The 17,677-nt window shown below is 34.8% G+C and overlaps 1 protein-coding gene across 2 annotated transcripts; it reads left to right on the top strand.

Moving 5' to 3' along the window:
• On the top strand, window positions 1-7,034 carry LOC129939783 (uncharacterized). 2 transcript variants are annotated; one of them, XR_008780577.1, is made up of 2 exons: window positions 1-561; window positions 6,352-7,034. XR_008780577.1 is itself a non-coding variant. In XM_056047925.1 (2 exons), exons 1-2 carry the CDS (start codon window positions 420-422, stop codon window positions 6,908-6,910), a joined length of 729 nt encoding a protein of 242 aa, XP_055903900.1. In that variant the 5' UTR covers window positions 19-419; the 3' UTR covers window positions 6,911-7,034. The 2 variants fall into 2 exon arrangements, 1 of the variants encoding a protein (XP_055903900.1); XM_056047925.1 differs by having other exon boundaries at window positions 19-589.
• The last annotated feature ends 10,643 nt before the right edge of the window (window positions 7,035-17,677 follow it).

The following is a 17,677-nucleotide window of genomic DNA, read 5'->3' as shown; positions in this document are numbered from 1 at the left end:
GGGAAAAATCGCTGCATTCTCATTTCGTCGTTCGCTACAAGTTTATAGTTTCGCTTTTATAGTATATCGGCTATAATATAGTAATTTAAAAGTTATAGGATCTAAAGTAATTTCGCTTAATTTATCTCAACCAGGATCTACCTATCTTTTTCATAGAAAAGACAAAATAGAGTTCCCAGGTTGACGGTCAAGGTTGTTTGATCGTACATTTTTGGCGCCCAAACGTGTTTAAAGTGGTAATCCACATAAATTCCTATACAAAATTTAAAAAGTAATAAATTCTGTGTGAAAACTTATATATATCTTGCACTAAAAGTGACTATAAAAACTATAAACTTAATCAAAAAACTATAAATTAGTGCATTAAAAGTGAAAATTTCATCGGTTACGTCGCGCTATCGGTTTCGTGTCGCGAGTGCATGGTGTTGGTGCTAAAATCCAGGAGAAAGGAGAACAAAATCCAAGGAGAAAACTCTCATCAATCATCCCAGAAGAAGACGAACCAGCAGGTTAAAAAGCCAGAGAAAATTGTGGGAAATAAGTATAAAAATTCCCACCCAGGTATGTCCGGTCTGAATTTTATTCAAATGTGCGTTGTTCCAGCATCATAATTCATAATTTTAAAGCTAATTACAACATAAAAGCTAAATACAAAAAAAAAAAAACGCACATTCGACATACAAAAAAGACCATTAACTTGCTATTACCTAAATCTTCAAATGTACATTATATATATATCTAAACTATATACATACATAAAATATATTCTAACTATATTTAAATAAAACTATGAACAACATATCCTGCTTTATAAATAAATTTCATAAATAAATATTTAAATATAAAACTACATAAACTAAATAACATATATCGAACATAAATTCATTCGCTAACCATAATCAGCATCCGCATAATTTATGGTGCTTTCATCACGTAAAAATTGATAAAATCCACAAAAGTGTAATTACGATCCACTTTTGGGCGAAACACACACACACATTCACACAATATTAAAAAGCTTTCGTTTCCAACATATTTTCGAAAACTAACCCATTGACGCACTCACCACACCATTGCATAATATCGTTTCGCTCTATTCGCTCGTTCTCTCGTTACTTACAATCCACAAATAGGATCCATAGTATACACACCTGATTTCGATTTCAGTGCACAGATCAACATTTCGGCACACAACATCATTGATTTCATTTATCGCTTTGCTCTATTCGCTCGTACTCTCTTATCGTAGCCACATAACATCTCCATGGTATACACACCTGATTCGATTTCAACTTGATATCAGTGCATCGATCTTCATTTCGCCAATACATCATCACCCAGGTCGTCAACGTTGTCATCATCGTCATCATCGCCATCATCGTCGTCGTCGGGGGAGATTTTTGCTTCATGATCAATTCACTGATAGAGCTTTTTTGAATAGCATTTTTTTGTCGTTGAAATGCATTAAACAACTTTTGCCTTTTCGTAGGTTTAACCTTCAATGCTTTGAAAAGAAATTCTTAGTACAGAATAAATTCGCTTGTTAAAATTGGATTTTGGATTAATCTCAATTCTCACAATCTATCTTTGAATTCAACTCGCCGTGAGATTTTATTTGTTGGGACAGTTTTTTATTGGGAAATTTTATTCTTTACAACAGGGTTGCCACCTAGCATTTTTGATTTGTTGAATAAATTTAATTGAATTTTCAATAAATTATAATCGTTTTTGTTTTTACTGTCGCTGTTTAAAGAATAATAGAAAATTAAAAATCTAAAATGGCTGAACCAACACTTGATGAATTAAAACAACAACGAGCTTCTACTAAAGGAAGTATATCTCGGATAAAGAATATCGTGGAATCCAATTCTAACGCCCTAACTTCAACTGAACTTGAATGTCGTCTAGGAATTTTGGAGTCGTATTTTAAACAAATATTAGCATATCAAACCAAAATAGAAGTTTTATTACCAACAGATACTAGTAGAGGTGAAATAGAAGATTTGTACATCACCGCAAAAACTAAAATTCTTTCGCTTTTGGGTACTGGTAGACGAAGTAGTATCGCAGACATGACAGTTTCTACTGTCCCACATACAATTAGTCATCTTCCAAAACAACGTTTACCAAAGTTTAGTGGAAGATATTCAGACTATAAAAATTTTATAAATTCGTACAACAATTTGGTAGAAAATGATTTAAGTTTGACAAAAATAGAAACATTTAATTACTTGCTTTCTTGTTTGAGTGATCAAGCTCTTGGCACAGTTAAGGCTTTTCAAGTCACGGAAGCCAATTATCCCAAGGCACTTCTTAGTTTGAAAGAGCGCTATGATAATGATTGCCTCATTTTCTTAGAATATATCTCACAGCTGATCGAATTACCTAAGGTTCAAAAAGCTTCTTCTGTTTCTCTTCGGAGCTTGGTAGACAATATTTCGGCGTTGATTAGTTCGCTACTTTCTATAGGATCGCATGAGAATATTTGTAACGCAATAATAATTCATATTGCGATGTCGAAGGTTGACACAGATATACAATCGAAGTGGGATGAACAACTGGACTATAAGAAGTTGCCGGATTGGAAGGATTGTGCAAGCATACTCAATAAACGGTGCCAATATTTGGAAGCAAGAGATAGCAAGCATATTCGTTCGGAACAATGCGTGAAGACATTCAACAAACATTCATCAACAAAGCCAACAATAGTAAATCCTCATCGCCCACAAACTTCGCTTGCTGCAAACCAACGATCCTGTATCTTATGTCGAGACCTTAACCATTCAATTACAAATTGTAAAAAATTTCTTGAGCTTTCGGTTATGGATAGATTTTGGAAAACCAAAAAACTAGGCTTGTGTCTGAATTGTTTAGGGAAGGGTCATAGTGTATTAAGATGTCCATCGTCTTATAAGTGCAAGACTTGCAAACAAGCACATCATAGCCTTTTGCATAGGACTCAACCTGCAGACACCAATTCTGGTATTAATCCTCCCTCAGATACATCTGGTCAAAGCACATCAGCTGCAACTCATTCCGCAATGGAAAAAGAGCAAGTTCCTGAAGCACAAGTTATTTTAGCAACAGCATTAGTTCTTATCAAGGACTCATCGGAAGGCTTTCAACTCGGTAGGGTTCTACTAGATTCTGGTTCACAAGTCAATTTTATTAATGAAAAGTTCGCCAATTCACTTGGTCTAAGGAAACATCGTAAGAATGTTGACATCGTCGGAATAGGAGTGACTGAAACAAAAATAAAATATCAAACTCAATCAACAATCCGTTCACGATATAGCAACTTTGAAATTTCTCTCGAGTTTTTAGTTGCACCTTCCATCACTGGGTATCAGCCTGAAGCATCTCTCAATGTAAGCAGTTGGAATCTACCTTCTAATTTAGAGCTTGCTGATGAGAATTTTAATCAACCGTCACAAATCGATTTATTATTAGGGGCTGAAGCTTTCTTCGATTTATTAGAATCAGGTCAGATAAAACTCGGAGAGGGTCTTCCATCATTGCAACAAACTGCATTAGGATGGATTGTATCTGGAAGATACAAATCAAAATACAACACTACAAAGAAAGCATCGTGCGTAGCCAATACACTTGAAGTTGGTCTTGATAAATATTTTGAAAAATTCTTTGAATTTGAAGAAATTCAAGGTCTACGGTCAATATGGTCTGAAGAGCAGAATGAATGCGAAAAGCATTTCATAGACACAATTAAGGTGCTTCCTAGCGGTCGGCTTATGGTACAACTACCTTTCAAAAAACATCCTAGCTGTCTTGGAGGCTCTTACGATATTGCTTTTAGAAGATTTTTGTCGCTTGAGCGTAGGTTATCCAAAAATGCATCAATAAAAAGTCAATATTCTGATTTCTTAAAAGAATACGAACGTTTAGGTCACATGTCTCTAGTTCCCAATCCAAACCTTGATGAAGATCATTATTATCTTCCGCATCAATATGTATTAAGGCCTGATAGCGTATCAACAAAGTTACGTGTAGTCTTCGACGCATCTTGCCGCACATCATCACAAATTTCTTTAAATGGAATACTAATGGTGGGTCCTACTATACAGGATGAGCTTTTGATTATTTTGCTACGTTTTAGACTTTATCGATACGCGCTAACTGCAGATATCGTTAAGATGTATAGGCAATTCCTTGTGCATCCATCGGATAGGAAATTCCAATTCATCTTATGGAGAGAAAACGAACATACCCCAATACAAACTTACCAGCTCAATACCATAACTTACGGCACATCATCTGCACCCTTTTTAGCAATTCGCTGTCTTCAGTATTTGGCTGAAATTAACGTCGAACGTTTTAGTCAAGGTGCTGCTGTTCTTAAGTCGGACTTTTACGTTGATGACATGCTAACTGGGGCAGACGACTTGGATACTCTTTGTCAAAAACGGAATGAAGTCGTTTCAATTTTGAGTACAGCTGGCTTAGAACTTTCGAAGTGGAACAGCAATCATATCGCTTTAATTGAAGAAGCTACACCAAAGGACATCAAATTGACTGAATCCAATCTCACCAGTACGTTAGGTATTTCTTGGAACCCTCGTGCTGATGAATTCATTTTTTCATACAAACCTAATCGGGTCTATACAAAATACACAAAAAGATCTATTCTCTCGCTTTCGTCGTCTCTTTTTGATCCAATGGGCTTGCTTAGTCCAATAATTATCCGGGCTAAGATACTGCTACAACAGCTTTGGATAGAAAAATTCGATTGGGACGAAAATATTTCTCCAAATCTCGAGACAGAGTGGCGTCAATTCATGACAGATCTCAACTCAATTCAAAATCTTCCAATTCCTCGATACGTTTTTCTAGAAAACAATATCAGATTCCAGATACATGGGTTCGCAGACGCATCTATGAAAGGGTATGGCTGCTGCATTTATCTGCGGAGCATTGACAATAGTGGGTCCGTAGGAGTGAAACTTTTAGTCGCCAAATCCAGAGTTGCTCCTGCAAAGAAGAGAACACTTCCCCGCCTAGAGCTCTGCGCAGCACATCTCTTATCCAAACTTTGGGTAACAATACAAAGGGTCATCGTCAAGCACTACAATGAAACTTACTTTTGGACTGATTCGTCAATAGTTCTGCACTGGATATCCACACATTCTTCGAAGCTAAATACTTTCGTTGGTAATAGAGTAGCTGAAATCCAGGACACAACAAAGGAGGTGGTCTGGAAACATGTTCCAACTTCTGACAATCCAGCAGATATAGTTTCTCGAGGATGTACAGCGGAAGAGCTTAAAAGTTCAATTTGGTTCAGGGGTCCAGATTTCTTGATCAAGGATGAAGAAAGGTGGCCATGTTCATTAGGAGCTTCTCCTCCTCCAGAAGATTTATTGCTAGAACACAGGAAAACTGTTTTAGTTTGTCAAAAAGACAAAAACTATTATCTCAATTTAATTGAAAAGGTTAGCTCGTACACCAAAGTTTTGAGAATCTTTGCTTACGTAAAAGATATCTCAATTTACGATTACTGAGGATTCCATTCCCAGGTCGATACCTTACAGCTGGGGAGTTAGATTATTCGTTACTCACCATAGTTAATGTCATACAAATGGAGTATTTTGCGAAGGAGATCCAGGCAGTAAAATCAAACTCAAAACTTCAAGGATCGACAAAATGGTTATGTCCTTTTATCGAGGACAGAAATGGTCTTTTGTTGTTGAGAGTAGGTGGCAGATTGAAACATGCTGACATTCCAGAGGAAAACAAACATCCGATGTTGCTTCCAAAAGATTGCAATTTCAGCAAAGAACTTATTCGACATTTGCACTATTCTAACTACCATGCAGGTCCAAAGGCTCTTGTGGCGCTAACGAGACAAAGATTTTGGATCATCAATGTTCGACAGTTGGCACGCAGCGTTATTCGAAGGTGCACTCATTGTGCAAGATATCGACCGAAGTTATATGACCAAGTAATGGGAGATTTGCCTGCAGAAAGATTAACATCTTCACGTCCATTTTTATGCTGTGGGGTTGATTTCTGTGGTCCTATTTACACATACTACAAAATCAGGGGGAAGGTGCCTTATAAAACCTATGTGGCAGTTTTTGTCTGCTTCGCTTCGAAAGCGGTTCACTTAGAAGCTGTATCAGACCTTTCAGCAGACGCTTTTATAGGAGCATTAAAAAGAATGATAGGTCGTAGAGGTATTCCCAAAGACATCCACTGTGACAACGCGACAAATTTTGTTGGCGCACAGTCAAAACTAAGCGAGTTGCGAGATATGTTGTTCAAAAAATCCAACCAAGAAAATCTCATTAATTATTGTACTAATTCCAATATAAATTTTCATTTTATACCCCCCAGGGCACCCAATTTTGGTGGAATTTGGGAAGCTGCAGTTAAAGTCGCTAAGGGTCATTTGTATCGCAGCCTTGGAAACGCCAAATTGTCATTCGAAGAGCTGTCAACTGCACTTGTCGAGATTGAGGCCATCATGAATTCGAGGCCTATTACTTCTATATCAACAGATCCAAACGACTTCGAAGCCCTAACACCAGCACATCTCCTGATCGGATCCTCTCTCAAGGCGATTCCCGAACTATTGACTGAGGTATCCGACATAAGCTATCTCGAAAGGTGGCGGCGAATTAACGCTGTCAAAACTCATTTCTGGAAGCGATGGTCCAACGAGTACGTCACTGAACTGCAAGGTCGTGGAAAGTGGACAACATCAAGTCCAAATATCGCTATCGGCAGCTTGGTCATCATTCACGAAGACAATTTACCACCCCAAAAATGGCTCTTGGGAAGAGTCACCAAAGTCATCGAAGGTCCTGATGGGCGAGTAAGAGTCGCCGATGTTAAAACTCAACGAGGAACATTTCGAAGACCTATTCGCAAATTGGCGGCGATTCCGTCTTGAAAGGTGATCCTTTCAAAGGGGGCGGAATGTTGGAGCTCAAATCATCATAAATTACTTTATTTTTGAATTAAATTTTGAATAATTAACTTACTCTTAAATTGAATAAATTCTACTACTTTTATTACATTTATTTTTGAATTTGGCGCTTCATTTATACCATTCGCCATAATAACTTATTGTTGAATTCGCCTTAAAAATGTTACTTAAAAATAACGTAATTTCTCTCTCTAAAAATCTGCAATAAAATGTATGTATAAATAGAAGCTTTCAACTTTAATAAAATCTCTTTTCTTGTTCAAAAACCCTTAGGGGAAAAATCGCTGCATTCTCATTTCGTCGTTCGCTACAAGTTTATAGTTTCGCTTTTATAGTATATCGGCTATAATATAGTAATTTAAAAGTTATAGGATCTAAAGTAATTTCGCTTAATTTATCTCAACCAGGATCTACCTATCTTTTTCATAGAAAAGACAAAATAGAGTTCCCAGGTTGACGGTCAAGGTTGTTTGATCGTACAACATTCATTTCAACTTAAATGGAAATCTAATAAATCCTCAAATTGGTTGAAACAGGAAGCAGCATTGCGTATAGGATTATTCAAACCGTTAATAGTATTGTGTCTTGGGATATAATAGAAGTCGTTTTCTCTAGGTCGTATGAAACGCGCAGGAGCATAGATATTAAATAAAGACAGCAACTTAGGGCTAGAATTTCTAAATATAAAACCAAGCATAGCATTCGATTTTGAGATCAAAAAGTCCATATGCAAGGCGAAACTCAACTGAGAGTTAAAAATAACCCCCAAATCCTTTTGCACCGTAACGCGATTAAGATCACTCTGAGAGATGTTATATGCAAACAAGTTTGGATTTCTAGCTCCAGTAAATGACATCACCGCACATTTACGAATATTTAAATACAAGCAATTTACATATATCACACCAACTTGTAAGCCTGTCAATATCAAGTTGAAGTTGAGTACAATCAGACACAGTTTTAATTTGTCTAAAAATCTTAAATTCATCCGCAAAAAGTAATCCACTTGAATTTAAAATAAAATTTTGCAAATCATTGATAAATAAAAGAAACAAAAGAGGACCTAGATGGCTTCCTTGTGGAACACCCGAATGATTGAAAATCGTTTTCGAAAAATGCGAACCTAATTTCACGTATTGCTTACGGTTTTTTAAGTAACTCATTACCCAACTCAGTAAAGTAGCGTGGAAACCCAAGCCCAATAATTTACGCTCTAAAATATGAAACTGAACACGATCAAAGGCCTTAGCAAAGTCTGTGTAGATAGCATCCACTTGAAAGCGTCGTTCCATACTGTGAAGACAGAAGTTGGTAAAAATTGCCAAATTTGTTACCATAGACCTACCACTTATAAACCCATGTTGATCTTCGGATATAAGAGACCGAGTGACAGAATAGAGTTTTCGCTTGACTTTAGCTTCGAAGACTTTAGGGACCAATTGTAGTTTCGCAATAGGCCTATAATTTTCAATATTTTGCTTAGAACCAGACTTATGAATTGGTGTGACAAATGAGTACTTCCAGTAATCCAAAAACACACCTGTAGACAGCGAAAGATTTAAGATTATATGAAACGGGATTACGAGATTATATCTACAATTTTTAACAAAAATAGCTGGAATGTTGTCAGGTGGAAAAGTAGGAGAGCCATCAAGAGATGATAGTTCAGATAAAATATCATTTTTAGAGACATAAAGATTTCTCAAATTAACAGACGAGACATCACGAATTGGTTCAAAAGCAGATTCTGGCTCAGCAACGCAGTTAGATTGAAAAAAGTTCGCAAACATGTTACAAATATTTTTTAAATCGCTGCTCAGAGCATTATTGTATTTCATAGATAGAGGAACACCGAGCGATTTCCTTTTTGTATTCAGAAAAGTCCAAAAAGCCTTAAGATTCCTCTTAATTTTGGATTCTACAGATAAAATATGCTGGCGATAAAGAAATCTTTTTAAAAATTCATATTCTTTTCTCAGTCGACAAAATGTTACATGATGTGATGAATCATTTAAACTTTTCTTATACATTATGCAAGGGAGAGGAAACGCTACTTGACTTTTTTTTGAGATTTTAATAACTGGACATTGACCTTAGGTATTCACTGTGTCATGGTTGAATTTCGCATTTCTCTTTGTAAATCAGAGTTTTTATCTATATTGACTTTATTTGCACCATCGTCAATATTTAAAAAGTCGATCTGATGATATTCGTCGATCACCCGTTTCAAGTGTCCAAAACAGTCATACAGATTCCTCTGCCATAAGGACAAAGAAACATTTGCACAATTAACACATCTCCAATAGATATTTATGTTAGATTTTATTGTTTCAAGTTCATTTGATTTCAATAGAGAACATAATACATGAAAAAATGCACCGCAAATACCACATGAAACAGTATCACACTCGTTCAGTGATTTGGCACAATGTTTGCACATAGAACTCATAATAGACAAACGAAAATAAAAGCAAAAAACAAAAACAATAAATTTGCAATGAAAGCTTTTCGCAAGAAAGACTGAGCCCTTCATGTTTTTACACAGACAATTTAACGTAGAGTGGTATCAAGTGGGCAAACGATCCAGTTAGTTTGTATTAACGAAAGATGGGATCATAAAAAATATTGTTCACTCTGTTGTTATTATAATTGATAAAGAATTAATATTATAATTTAAAAAAAATTGTTTATTGATTTGTTATTTTTATATTTTATCACCGTTTACAGTGTTCTATATCTCTCCCACTTATATACCACATCCTTACATACTTAAAATAAGTTATTTATTGCTAGAAAAATATTCTTTAGAAATTGTTTATATGACAAAGCAACGTTTGTCGGGTCAGCTAGTTGTTATATAGTTTTAAGTTTAAATGAATGAATAAAAATACAATACAATACAAGACAATGTAATACAAAAAACTTTGTTTATCCGCTACGTTCATACCGACGTGATTTAAAAATCACGATGAAAGGCCGTCATGAATTTTTCGTATTTTGGTTTGTCGTTTATGTCAATTTTGACATTTACCTTGCAAACTGCAATAAAGTATCAAACAAAATTTACCATCTGTACATTTAAAGTTAAAATGAACTCGAATACTTTATTTAACATTTATTGTACCAACTTAAGGCCAAATATGATTTAAGCATTTTACTCATCTGCACATATCAACAAAGCAAACAAATAAATATCTTAAAACTATTAAGCTGGCTATATACGATTGAGCTAAAGAGCCAAATGGACTGGAGCCGAACCGTAATCGACCTTGTTTGTTGAATCTGAGATGGTTCGGTTTGGCTCTATCAATCCATTTACATTTTCAGCAAGTCAGAAATCAACGAGTCCGAGCCAACGAGCCAAGACTCAGCTCAGCCGTAATAAATGTACCACGTAGTTCCGTCTGTTTACACAATATTATCTTGCTATCTAAAAACTATATTAATGTCTCAGTCTATAACATACAACAAATGCTTAATGTCTCTTTTCCTCTTTTTATTTTTCTGGGTCAGCTATCAACTTTTTTACATTTTTGGATCAAGTTTTTCTGATTTAAACATATTCTTTTGAACAAATTAAAGGACATTTTGCACACATACACACATATATTTAATTTGCTCGAAATGAAAAATATAAAAATAATCAATCTGTCAATGTGGCTCCGGCTCGGTGGTGCATGTTGGGAAAATTTGGACCGCATCCAAATTGCTCGGAGCCAATTGGCTCTACCGTGTTTGGCCAGCTTTATGTACATCACCTACCGCTTTAATCGGTCAACACAACAAACATATGTATGTACGTACATTTTTGCAGTTAATTATAAGACTGCGTTATTTCTAGATACGCTCAAAAACTTTCTGGTAAAAGATGTAGCAGCAAATAATGATGCTTTTTTGAAAGAAAACTTCCTTATGTCTCGGTAAAATTTCAATGTATTATGCAGTGAGTTCATATTCCTGAAAGCGATCTCATGGAAAAAGAGGTTGCAATTGCATTTTACACGTTTGGCTCTTCAACTGAGTATCGAAGTATCGCAAACCTCTTTGGAGTCGGAAAGGCAACAATTTGCAATATTTTGAAAAGTTTTTGTTAGAAAGTATGCAATATTTCCAAATTACATGACAGCTTATCAACTTACTGAAGTAGAAATGTCAATGGATTTGCAATGGCTGTAAGATGAAAGTGCAATCAAAGAGCAACGGAAGCTAAGTCTGCTATTACACGATGCCTCACGATTCACGACTCACATAAGTGCGAAAAAGAAAGCAACTATCAGAAAATTAGATGCAAACAAAAATTTCCGGTGAGTCTCGGGCAAATTTTTAGTAGACTCATTTTGACGTTTCTTTTTTCTCATATTCGTTTTATGCTGTTTATTTTCATTCGATTTTCTTGTTGCTTTGATAAACAACATCGAATTAGTTTGAAAACCAGAGAAGTGTGTAACTCCATATACGAAGGAAAGGAGCACTCAAAACAAAACAAATAATAATTGTCAAATTTGAGGCACTTAAATGGAAATCTAATAAATCCTCAAATTGGTTGAAACAGGAAGCAGCATTGCGTATAGGATTATTCAAACCGTTAATAGTATTGTGTCTTGGGATATAATAGAAGTCGTTTTCTCTAGGTCGTATGAAACGCGCAGGAGCATAGATATTAAATAAAGACAGCAACTTAGGGCTAGAATTTCTAAATATAAAACCAAGCATAGCATTCGATTTTGAGATCAAAAAGTCCATATGCAAGGCGAAACTCAACTGAGAGTTAAAAATAACCCCCAAATCCTTTTGCACCGTAACGCGATTAAGATCACTCTGAGAGATGTTATATGCAAACAAGTTTGGATTTCTAGCTCCAGTAAATGACATCACCGCACATTTACGAATATTTAAATACAAGCAATTTACATATATCACACCAACTTGTAAGCCTGTCAATATCAAGTTGAAGTTGAGTACAATCAGACACAGTTTTAATTTGTCTAAAAATCTTAAATTCATCCGCAAAAAGTAATCCACTTGAATTTAAAATAAAATTTTGCAAATCATTGATAAATAAAAGAAACAAAAGAGGACCTAGATGGCTTCCTTGTGGAACACCCGAATGATTGAAAATCGTTTTCGAAAAATGCGAACCTAATTTCACGTATTGCTTACGGTTTTTTAAGTAACTCATTACCCAACTCAGTAAAGTAGCGTGGAAACCCAAGCCCAATAATTTACGCTCTAAAATATGAAACTGAACACGATCAAAGGCCTTAGCAAAGTCTGTGTAGATAGCATCCACTTGAAAGCGTCGTTCCATACTGTGAAGACAGAAGTTGGTAAAAATTGCCAAATTTGTTACCATAGACCTACCACTTATAAACCCATGTTGATCTTCGGATATAAGAGACCGAGTGACAGAATAGAGTTTTCGCTTGACTTTAGCTTCGAAGACTTTAGGGACCAATTGTAGTTTCGCAATAGGCCTATAATTTTCAATATTTTGCTTAGAACCAGACTTATGAATTGGTGTGACAAATGAGTACTTCCAGTAATCCAAAAACACACCTGTAGACAGCGAAAGATTTAAGATTATATGAAACGGGATTACGAGATTATATCTACAATTTTTAACAAAAATAGCTGGAATGTTGTCAGGTGGAAAAGTAGGAGAGCCATCAAGAGATGATAGTTCAGATAAAATATCATTTTTAGAGACATAAAGATTTCTCAAATTAACAGACGAGACATCACGAATTGGTTCAAAAGCAGATTCTGGCTCAGCAACGCAGTTAGATTGAAAAAAGTTCGCAAACATGTTACAAATATTTTTTAAATCGCTGCTCAGAGCATTATTGTATTTCATAGATAGAGGAACACCGAGCGATTTCCTTTTTGTATTCAGAAAAGTCCAAAAAGCCTTAAGATTCCTCTTAATTTTGGATTCTACAGATAAAATATGCTGGCGATAAAGAAATCTTTTTAAAAATTCATATTCTTTTCTCAGTCGACAAAATGTTACATGATGTGATGAATCATTTAAACTTTTCTTATACATTATGCAAGGGAGAGGAAACGCTACTTGACTTTTTTTTGAGATTTTAATAACTGGACATTGACCTTAGGTATTCACTGTGTCATGGTTGAATTTCGCATTTCTCTTTGTAAATCAGAGTTTTTATCTATATTGACTTTATTTGCACCATCGTCAATATTTAAAAAGTCGATCTGATGATATTCGTCGATCACCCGTTTCAAGTGTCCAAAACAGTCATACAGATTCCTCTGCCATAAGGACAAAGAAACATTTGCACAATTAACACATCTCCAATAGATATTTATGTTAGATTTTATTGTTTCAAGTTCATTTGATTTCAATAGAGAACATAATACATGAAAAAATGCACCGCAAATACCACATGAAACAGTATCACACTCGTTCAGTGATTTGGCACAATGTTTGCACATAGAACTCATAATAGACAAACGAAAATAAAAGCAAAAAACAAAAACAATAAATTTGCAATGAAAGCTTTTCGCAAGAAAGACTGAGCCCTTCATGTTTTTACACAGACAATTTAACGTAGAGTGGTATCAAGTGGGCAAACGATCCAGTTAGTTTGTATTAACGAAAGATGGGATCATAAAAAATATTGTTCACTCTGTTGTTATTATAATTGATAAAGAATTAATATTATAATTTAAAAAAAATTGTTTATTGATTTGTTATTTTTATATTTTATCACCGTTTACAGTGTTCTATATCTCTCCCACTTATATACCACATCCTTACATACTTAAAATAAGTTATTTATTGCTAGAAAAATATTCTTTAGAAATTGTTTATATGACAAAGCAACGTTTGTCGGGTCAGCTAGTTGTTATATAGTTTTAAGTTTAAATGAATGAATAAAAATACAATACAATACAAGACAATGTAATACAAAAAACTTTGTTTATCCGCTACGTTCATACCGACGTGATTTAAAAATCACGATGAAAGGCCGTCATGAATTTTTCGTATTTTGGTTTGTCGTTTATGTCAATTTTGACATTTACCTTGCAAACTGCAATAAAGTATCAAACAAAATTTACCATCTGTACATTTAAAGTTAAAATGAACTCGAATACTTTATTTAACATTTATTGTACCAACTTAAGGCCAAATATGATTTAAGCATTTTACTCATCTGCACATATCAACAAAGCAAACAAATAAATATCTTAAAACTATTAAGCTGGCTATATACGATTGAGCTAAAGAGCCAAATGGACTGGAGCCGAACCGTAATCGACCTTGTTTGTTGAATCTGAGATGGTTCGGTTTGGCTCTATCAATCCATTTACATTTTCAGCAAGTCAGAAATCAACGAGTCCGAGCCAACGAGCCAAGACTCAGCTCAGCCGTAATAAATGTACCACGTAGTTCCGTCTGTTTACACAATATTATCTTGCTATCTAAAAACTATATTAATGTCTCAGTCTATAACATACAACAAATGCTTAATGTCTCTTTTCCTCTTTTTATTTTTCTGGGTCAGCTATCAACTTTTTTACATTTTTGGATCAAGTTTTTCTGATTTAAACATATTCTTTTGAACAAATTAAAGGACATTTTGCACACATACACACATATATTTAATTTGCTCGAAATGAAAAATATAAAAATAATCAATCTGTCAATGTGGCTCCGGCTCGGTGGTGCATGTTGGGAAAATTTGGACCGCATCCAAATTGCTCGGAGCCAATTGGCTCTACCGTGTTTGGCCAGCTTTATGTACATCACCTACCGCTTTAATCGGTCAACACAACAAACATATGTATGTACGTACATTTTTGCAGTTAATTATAAGACTGCGTTATTTCTAGATACGCTCAAAAACTTTCTGGTAAAAGATGTAGCAGCAAATAATGATGCTTTTTTGAAAGAAAACTTCCTTATGTCTCGGTAAAATTTCAATGTATTATGCAGTGAGTTCATATTCCTGAAAGCGATCTCATGGAAAAAGAGGTTGCAATTGCATTTTACACGTTTGGCTCTTCAACTGAGTATCGAAGTATCGCAAACCTCTTTGGAGTCGGAAAGGCAACAATTTGCAATATTTTGAAAAGTTTTTGTTAGAAAGTATGCAATATTTCCAAATTACATGACAGCTTATCAACTTACTGAAGTAGAAATGTCAATGGATTTGCAATGGCTGTAAGATGAAAGTGCAATCAAAGAGCAACGGAAGCTAAGTCTGCTATTACACGATGCCTCACGATTCACGACTCACATAAGTGCGAAAAAGAAAGCAACTATCAGAAAATTAGATGCAAACAAAAATTTCCGGTGAGTCTCGGGCAAATTTTTAGTAGACTCATTTTGACGTTTCTTTTTTCTCATATTCGTTTTATGCTGTTTATTTTCATTCGATTTTCTTGTTGCTTTGATAAACAACATCGAATTAGTTTGAAAACCAGAGAAGTGTGTAACTCCATATACGAAGGAAAGGAGCACTCAAAACAAAACAAATAATAATTGTCAAATTTGAGGCACTTAAATGGAAATCTAATAAATCCTCAAATTGGTTGAAACAGGAAGCAGCATTGCGTATAGGATTATTCAAACCGTTAATAGTATTGTGTCTTGGGATATAATAGAAGTCGTTTTCTCTAGGTCGTATGAAACGCGCAGGAGCATAGATATTAAATAAAGACAGCAACTTAGGGCTAGAATTTCTAAATATAAAACCAAGCATAGCATTCGATTTTGAGATCAAAAAGTCCATATGCAAGGCGAAACTCAACTGAGAGTTAAAAATAACCCCCAAATCCTTTTGCACCGTAACGCGATTAAGATCACTCTGAGAGATGTTATATGCAAACAAGTTTGGATTTCTAGCTCCAGTAAATGACATCACCGCACATTTACGAATATTTAAATACAAGCAATTTACATATATCACACCAACTTGTAAGCCTGTCAATATCAAGTTGAAGTTGAGTACAATCAGACACAGTTTTAATTTGTCTAAAAATCTTAAATTCATCCGCAAAAAGTAATCCACTTGAATTTAAAATAAAATTTTGCAAATCATTGATAAATAAAAGAAACAAAAGAGGACCTAGATGGCTTCCTTGTGGAACACCCGAATGATTGAAAATCGTTTTCGAAAAATGCGAACCTAATTTCACGTATTGCTTACGGTTTTTTAAGTAACTCATTACCCAACTCAGTAAAGTAGCGTGGAAACCCAAGCCCAATAATTTACGCTCTAAAATATGAAACTGAACACGATCAAAGGCCTTAGCAAAGTCTGTGTAGATAGCATCCACTTGAAAGCGTCGTTCCATACTGTGAAGACAGAAGTTGGTAAAAATTGCCAAATTTGTTACCATAGACCTACCACTTATAAACCCATGTTGATCTTCGGATATAAGAGACCGAGTGACAGAATAGAGTTTTCGCTTGACTTTAGCTTCGAAGACTTTAGGGACCAATTGTAGTTTCGCAATAGGCCTATAATTTTCAATATTTTGCTTAGAACCAGACTTATGAATTGGTGTGACAAATGAGTACTTCCAGTAATCCAAAAACACACCTGTAGACAGCGAAAGATTTAAGATTATATGAAACGGGATTACGAGATTATATCTACAATTTTTAACAAAAATAGCTGGAATGTTGTCAGGTGGAAAAGTAGGAGAGCCATCAAGAGATGATAGTTCAGATAAAATATCATTTTTAGAGACATAAAGATTTCTCAAATTAACAGACGAGACATCACGAATTGGTTCAAAAGCAGATTCTGGCTCAGCAACGCAGTTAGATTGAAAAAAGTTCGCAAACATGTTACAAATATTTTTTAAATCGCTGCTCAGAGCATTATTGTATTTCATAGATAGAGGAACACCGAGCGATTTCCTTTTTGTATTCAGAAAAGTCCAAAAAGCCTTAAGATTCCTCTTAATTTTGGATTCTACAGATAAAATATGCTGGCGATAAAGAAATCTTTTTAAAAATTCATATTCTTTTCTCAGTCGACAAAATGTTACATGATGTGATGAATCATTTAAACTTTTCTTATACATTATGCAAGGGAGAGGAAACGCTACTTGACTTTTTTTTGAGATTTTAATAACTGGACATTGACCTTAGGTATTCACTGTGTCATGGTTGAATTTCGCATTTCTCTTTGTAAATCAGAGTTTTTATCTATATTGACTTTATTTGCACCATCGTCAATATTTAAAAAGTCGATCTGATGATATTCGTCGATCACCCGTTTCAAGTGTCCAAAACAGTCATACAGATTCCTCTGCCATAAGGACAAAGAAACATTTGCACAATTAACACATCTCCAATAGATATTTATGTTAGATTTTATTGTTTCAAGTTCATTTGATTTCAATAGAGAACATAATACATGAAAAAATGCACCGCAAATACCACATGAAACAGTATCACACTCGTTCAGTGATTTGGCACAATGTTTGCACATAGAACTCATAATAGACAAACGAAAATAAAAGCAAAAAACAAAAACAATAAATTTGCAATGAAAGCTTTTCGCAAGAAAGACTGAGCCCTTCATGTTTTTACACAGACAATTTAACGTAGAGTGGTATCAAGTGGGCAAACGATCCAGTTAGTTTGTATTAACGAAAGATGGGATCATAAAAAATATTGTTCACTCTGTTGTTATTATAATTGATAAAGAATTAATATTATAATTTAAAAAAAATTGTTTATTGATTTGT

Source organism: Eupeodes corollae, chromosome 1, assembly GCF_945859685.1.
Source record: "Eupeodes corollae chromosome 1, idEupCoro1.1, whole genome shotgun sequence".
Classification (NCBI taxonomy): domain Eukaryota; kingdom Metazoa; phylum Arthropoda; class Insecta; order Diptera; family Syrphidae; genus Eupeodes; species Eupeodes corollae.
Note: the sequence above shows the minus strand (reverse complement) of the source record. Positions and strands in the feature narration are given on the sequence as shown.

Excerpts from the sequence above, each read along its gene's own strand:
- LOC129939783 (XM_056047925.1), top strand. The coding sequence starts at position 420 with ATGGTGTTGGTGCTAAAATCCAGGAGAAAGGAGAACAAAATCCAAGGA. Across the intron at positions 590-6,351 it reads GGTCTGAATTTTATTCAAAT|GGCACCCAATTTTGGTGGAA; the intron begins GTGCGTTGTTCC and ends TATACCCCCCAG.